The sequence below is a fragment of the Astatotilapia calliptera genome, chromosome 6 (assembly GCF_900246225.1).
Source record: "Astatotilapia calliptera chromosome 6, fAstCal1.2, whole genome shotgun sequence".
Taxonomy (NCBI): Eukaryota; Metazoa; Chordata; class Actinopteri; order Cichliformes; family Cichlidae; genus Astatotilapia; species Astatotilapia calliptera.
Genome location: NC_039307.1, coordinates 37,161,491 through 37,168,711, shown reverse-complemented (window position 1 = coordinate 37,168,711; position 7,221 = coordinate 37,161,491). Strand labels below are relative to the sequence as shown.

The window sequence follows — 7,221 nt, the reverse complement described above, 5'->3', positions numbered from 1 at the left end:
ATCTCATCATTATTTTTTTGCAGTTGGTTACGTCATAGTTCTGGTTCATCTTGAACCAGCATTTTGAGTTTTGTGCCTTTTTTGTATTATGTTCTAACTTGTGTTTAAGTCTCCCTTGTCCTTTGTGTGTCTTAGTCTTGTCTCTGTCTCCCTCTCTCCCGTGTCCCCTCGACCCCTGTGTCAAGCTTGTGTTGTTGCACTCACCTCCGGCTGCTGTGAGGTGTGTTGGCGAGCTGAAACCTCATGTAGCTTTTTTGGTCTTTCTTTTTGGATCCCTAGGTATGTGTTCATAATAGTATGTCCCTCTGAGAAATATATAAACATTTAAATGGCCCTTCATATAAAAAAAGCTTCCCCACCCCTGTCGTAGGGGGTCATCTGATTTTGGGGGTTTCTGTTTTCTCTATATTATTGTAGAGTTTTTACCCTAAAATATAAATCACCTTGAGACAACTGTTGTTATCATGTTGCACTATATAAATGAAATTTGATTGAACAGAACAGATTTTCTTTATTCATTAATAAATTATTGACAAATTATTTTGTATTTAGCTAAACTTCTTCTCTGGAACTAGTTTTTGACCCTTCTTAAGGTTGGTTCCCCATGTTTACATTAAAATCGCGACTACAGTCCTAGTTCAAAGTTTCAAAGCTCAAAGTTGGTGATGTAATGGATACTGTTTCTATATACCACATATTCACACTGCATGAACTGCATTATGTTGAAAAAATCTGTTCACAAACTGATACAAAAACAAGTGCTCAAAATCACCTTTTGTGTGTGTCACAGCAGACTTGGTCTGGACTCCTTGGCATAAAATTTGTAAGCACTCAACACGTAGCATAACTATTCAACAAACCACAATCTCTGTCTGAATGTATTGTATTCACCTTACAAAATCTGGTAATATAGCAGAAACACAGAAACACTTCACATATTTCATGTATTTCATGAAAAAACCCCAAATTTATTTAATTTCAAAGAAAGTGTGAATAAACCTACAAAAATATAAATGTTTCCCCACCCGCTCCTTTCTTTAGTCAGCTGAGAGCAGAACAATAATATTAATCGAAAGGTTTTCATTAAAGGACAAAGTTATCCAAATAATAATGATGAGAAGAAAAGGAGTAAAGGACCCATGGGAACCTGAAATTAATCACTGATAAATTAATTATCACATTAATTTAAACTAAATATGTCAAATATTATTTTCATGGAGTGTAGCAGAATGATCATTCAAGTGATGAGTTCACTCCTCGCCAAATGATATCAAGTGTTCTGATATCAGCAAATAAAAGTGACGCTAAGCTTGTCTCTCTAGTCCCTCAGTCTTTCTAAGTAAGCTGGCTTGCTCAGTTTTGCAGGGCAATGATAAATCTTTTTATGTCTGGCTATACAATCATTCTGTTCCTATCCTGGTTATTCTTTATTTTGGCGCTCTGACATTTCTATATAATGAGAGCTTGAGTAGTGATTGTGAACACTTTGGGGTCCTTAGGGACTAAGTAAAGCGCTATACAAATACAGGCCATTTACCATTTACCAAAACAGCCACAACATTAAAACTACTGACATATACGTAGCATTGATTATTTTACTACAAAGCAGGGTTTTATTGGAACACTTTGTCAACTTAAAAATGTTTGCAAAATGAGAACTATTTAAAATGGCAAATGAAATCTGAAACTAATCTAAGGTGTTAATCTCAGACCCCATTATTCCTGGGATAAGGAGTGCAAAGGATCCACCTTTCGCATTCCAGTGCTTGGCATCCCAGCACATTCACAAATATCCAGTTCCTACACACTGTGTGGCCCCTGGTTTTAATCTTGTGGCTGTAAGTAGTGATACTGTGGAATGGTATTCTGGAAGTTAACAGTAGACATGAGGCAGTGTGAGGCACAGTGAGACCCAGATCGTCTTTCATTTAGCAGAGGGAAACGCCAGATCAGTAACTTGACAGTCTCCATCACCAAACCCCCGTCATATCAGCATTTCCGTATGTACAAAATGAAATTCAGTTCTGCTCATGAGGTTTATAGGGAGAAAGCTTCTAGAAAGATTTCCATCGGATGGCAGACAGGATTGTGTGGACGAAGTAGAGAAGAGTGGCTACATATGAGAAAACCTGCAAAGACAGAGAACATCAGGAGGTCATCAACACCTTAAATGATCTTTGAACCACTGAAACTTAAAGCCTTAAAGAAATCCAAACCAACACAGTATCAGATTTTAAGCAATGTTAACAGCAACATATAACATTTCCTCCAGGCATTACTGAAGCTAAATTGTTCATAATATCCATCTTTGATTAGAAGTCATTTGTTGAGAGTAAATCTTGTATGATAGAGCTAAATGTTAAAGCAGATCTGCTGCTGCTGCTGCTGCAATGCAATGAAATATTTGCCCTGGAGAAAGAGGTTTTAGAATAGTCTCCACTTCACCACCTTGAGTGCACTAAAAGTTTATTCTTAAGTAGTTTCATATTTTAAAAAATAGGCTGGCTTCAGTTTCAAAGCCGTTGTTTGACAATGTGCCAAACACTCTCTTTTTTATTGAGACTTAACATCTAGATTAAAACCACTTTAGCCTAGCTTAGTATAAAGACAAAAAACAAGTTAATTAACAAGAAATAATAGAATATAATGACTACAAAGACATAGAACATTAATGCAAATAGACACAAAACAATTACAAATGGATAGAAAACCACTAGCGACAAAAATGTCTACTAAGCGAGTCGATACTTACACAGCAGAAGACTGCAGAAGTAAAGCAGGTGAGATTTCAAAGTTATTTTAGTATTTTGGAATCATTTTACTAGGTAATGATAGCCTCCTATGTTTTTTTTTTAGTTAGGGCTATGGAGTTGATCAAATATTACATCCACGACAGACAGAAATTCATGAAGATCTGTGCAAATATTCTACTGACTTGATTTCTTCTGATTCTTCCTATTTTTTCTTATTAAAAGATCCAAAGAAAACAACTAATCAGAACATGATCTAAAATAGGTTAAATACCTCAAAACAAAAACGGAACATCTACAAAGTAAAGTAAAAAAATCAGTACATTTAAAGTAAAATTAAAAATGATGCCTGAAAGAATTAATGCAATAAAAACTATTTGGTATTTTTATGTTTGCCTCACTGAAATACGACTACATCTTGTATCACTATTTCAACTCACTGAGAGCCAACTCTGAAAGAAAACTGCAACCAGTGTGTAATTCTCTGTGGGCTTTATTTCATTAGCTTTATAATCATTCATTTCTTTGTGTCACCCAAGTAACAACAGCCTGACTCACCACTGCAGAGACGTCCAACTTGTAGTTGCGTGGTCCTGTAGTTGTGTTGTTGCTCTGTTTTCCGCTCAGATCCAGCGTCACTTTGGCCAACGCCACTGAAGCACTGAGGTAGAAGAATGCAGCAATGCCATGATACAAAAAGTCCTGACAGAGTAGGAAGAAAAAGAGCGAGACATTGTTATGTGGTGATGTCTTCAAAGTGGTGACTGCCTGCATTGGCATAGAGTCAAAACACACATATAGTTGCAAAATCCTGTCAAACACTGGCATGTAAAGCTATTGTGTTGTGTGTGTTTGCATCAAAAAACTTGTTTTGTAGCTGCAAATTCTTAAATATCAGGTGTCAGAGCACCACAGAAAGCAACCGAAGAAGATTGTCAAAGCAATCTTGCACTGATGCTTGTCATTTAACCACGGCAGAAGAAAAGTTCAGAACAATGATATATAATGGACACAAGCTCAAGAAGGAAAAGTAAAGTGGCTTAAATTGTAACATTTAATTGTGGTTTATATAAAATTATATGTACTATATGTATATTATATAGAATTATAAGGAAGGGTGCGTTTTCCTTAAAACTCTGCCAAAATCTCTGTTTCCTGTCTCTTTTTTACCTCTAAAGTGAGGCATGTGTCAGGGTTGATGATGAAGGTAGATGCTGTATATCTACCATCATTTAACTGCATCTATTTGCAATTAGAACGATCCGTGTTTCTCTGAAGCAACCATATTAATATTGTTCGCTGTATTATACTACAGTTTATAACAGACAAAACAACGAGGTAGGACTTCAAGCTGGTCAATTTCTATTGCGTATAAGTTGGATCCTCTATCTGCCAGGGGTACTTCCTGCTACTGGAGTCAAGACAGGTATGATAGAGCTACATAAACAGGAATGAAACACACTTTAAGTCAGTTTTATTTATATAGCACCAAATCAAGAACAATAGCCTCAAGATGCTTTATAACTACTTTTATAACAAAAATAGAGATAAAAGTTCAACAATCAGACAGCTGCCAAGCAGCAAGGACAAGTAAGTGTGTGCGATATGATTTGTGGAGGACTTACTGCTGCTGCCCAGCTGGCTTTATTATGATGTCTCCCACAGGCGAACACCACCATCCAGATAAAAGTCATCACAAAGCAGAAGACAGAGACAAACATGACCCAGCCCTGAGGATTTTCTGGCACTACCAGTGTGCATGCCACCAAGATCCACACCAGACCACCAAAAACCTGCAACAACATGTATACATCATGTACACATGAGAAGAGCTGGAACATGTGAAAAATCTCCACACGGGCTTAGAAGCCCCTAAATGACAGCCTCAGTTAGATCTGGGACGATCAGAAAGCTTTAGTTTAAGGAAATTATATGTTTCCACAACGTGTGTTGCAGTTATTTGTAGAACCTGTACTTCTACTTGAGCATGCAGCACAGGCGTGACTGCCTTCGTTTACTCTACACCTTTAATGATTGACAGACTGCATTATTCAGGGAGCCTGACCCTCCTCCACCGTATGTCATCACTGTCTGAACTCCACCTGTTCACACACATTCATGTGAAAACACCTGCGACATTCCTCCACTGCTGACATTTTCTTAAGCTAAACGTGGCTTATGAAAACATTTTTTCTTTTCATATCTGTTTTCCTCCACTGCACAGAGTCATCATAGGAATCCAACCTGCTCGGTCTGTCCTCCGCCTATTGTGATGTTTGGCTCATGACATATTCACTGGAATATAATTAATTGTAATATTGCTCATGTAGGAAGATTATCCTACTCCTAACACACCCACATCATTAACCCTCAGTCAGCATCCTATAAACTTCAGTTATCAGTAGGGTGAAGCCAACTTAAAATTAGGCACAGGAGAGCACAAAAACGTTTGGAACCACGTTCTCTGCAAAGTGGCTGTAAATCAGCTCCTCTTACTACTGCTGTGAAGAGAAAGTGAGAAGTTTAACCTTATTCGTAACTTACTTTTACACTATACCTACTATATAAATATATTTTGAACCACAGGTTAACCAGAAATGAAACAATTTTGTCCTTCTGTTTCAGAAAACAAAAACCGTCACTGAAATAAAAAGTAGAAAATGGTTAAAAGTTATTTTCTTTCTTTTCTTTTTTTTAAATTATTTTTTAAGGGCTTTCCATCTGAACATCTCTGGATAAGAAAGTTTCTGCATGTTTTGTGAGTAAAAACTGTGTGACAGAGAAAAGTTCCTACAATCGCCGTTTCTTACCAGTTCTGGGAGGTACAGGATGTCGGGGAGGGTGGCACATATTCCGACCCCGCTGGGAAGGTTTGCCATAGTCCTAGTGTTGGAGGCCATCCTGCTGCTGCTGCTGCTGCTGCTGTTAGACTAAATCGGATTCAAACCCGCTACGGTTGAAAAGCAGGTGGAGCAGGCTGCAAAAAAACCGGAATCTCCATCAGCACAGTGCAGACACGCCCGGTAATTGGGGCGTAGTCAGAGCGAATTTAACGAATATGGAGATGCCTTTGATGGATCATCAGTGCGGGACAGACGGCAGTGTTTGGACACTGGCTCATTTATCACCATGACAACGGGCAGCAGCTCCGCTTTCAAGAACATCAAATAACAAAAAACTCAAGAGCGACAATAGCAATAGCTCTGCTGGACTTTTTATTTATTTACATTTTCCTCTTCAAATTTTTTTTTTTGACGCAAATTCAGTTCCAGAACGTCATAAACTTGGCAGAAGGATGCATGAGCGTCTCTTAACAGTTAATAAAGGAGTACTTCACTTCCCCGTCATTCTCAGAATACGTTTGCTTCAGATTGTTGATTTTAGCACGTGCACCACGCGTGCAGACCTAGGCAACAACTAGGTGGGACAAAATATTTGGGCCACATTTAAATTTGTGAGTGCAGGGCTCGATTTGGCAGAGTAATGCAGAGGTCTCCAGCAGCAGTTTGCATGAATGGAAATAAAGACATATGAAGACATTTTTTATGTGCTGCCACCTGAACTCAGTTCCGTTTGTGAGCTTGCAGCTTTTCACACTACCCACTGTAAACAACAGTTCCATGGAAACGTAAAGGTGGCAAGCTTGGTCATTTGGGTAAGTGAGCTGTTGCGCAAACACCTCTGATAATTGACGTGGTGGATCCGGTTTCCTGCACCTGTCACACTATCTAACCTACTCCTGGTGGAGACAACACTCTTCGTAAGTAAAGCCAAGAAACCCAAGAAAAGAAACAACAACAACAACAAAACAAACAATAATTGGTCAAGCAGAAACCGAAATTCTTTAATGATTCTCCAAATGAAGTTCCTTGTACTTGTAGTCACCGTGACAGAACCTTGCAGCTGTTCCTGATTCTATAAAATTGCAATACAGGTCAAAGCATTTTGAAATAATTTGTTGGCAGAAAGAGAACAATTAAAATTAAGCCAGGAAACACAACCTTCTATATAGTTCATAGTGTAATACCAAGCATTCTGTTGCAGTGAAAGGCTTTCACTAACCCATATATATCATTCCATCTTAAATCAACTTAACACTTAACACTGATATGCATAAAAAATGTTAAAAACATGAATAATGGATTGGATCTATATAGCGCTTTTCAAGGAACCCAAAGCGCTTTACAATACCACTATTCATTCACTCTCACATTCACACACTGGTGGAGGCAAGCTATGGTTGTAGCCACAGCTGCCCTGGGGCAGACTGACAGAGGCGAGGCTGCCATATCGCACCATCGGCCCCTCTGGCCAACACCAGTAGGCGGTAGGTGAAGTGTCTTGTCCAAGGACACAACGACCAGGACAGAGAGCCCGGGGATCGAACCGGCGAGCTTCCGGTCACAGATACGCTTCCCAACCCCCTGAGCCACAGTCGCCCATTTATATATCAAGTTTTTAAATTTTTCAA

The 7,221-nt window shown here is 38.7% G+C and overlaps 1 protein-coding gene across 1 annotated transcript; it reads right to left on the bottom strand.

Annotated features, from left to right (window-relative positions):
* Positions 1-969: 969 nt before the first annotated feature.
* On the bottom strand, positions 970-5,852 carry LOC113024727 (myelin and lymphocyte protein-like). The gene is made up of 4 exons (XM_026172021.1): positions 5,561-5,852; positions 4,376-4,543; positions 3,309-3,452; positions 970-2,129 (listed from the first exon to the last, which is right to left on the bottom strand). The coding sequence occupies exons 1-4, from the start codon at positions 5,648-5,650 to the stop codon at positions 2,055-2,057; spliced, it is 477 nt and encodes a 158-aa protein (XP_026027806.1). The 5' UTR covers positions 5,651-5,852; the 3' UTR covers positions 970-2,054.
* Between the last annotated feature and the right edge of the window lie 1,369 nt (positions 5,853-7,221).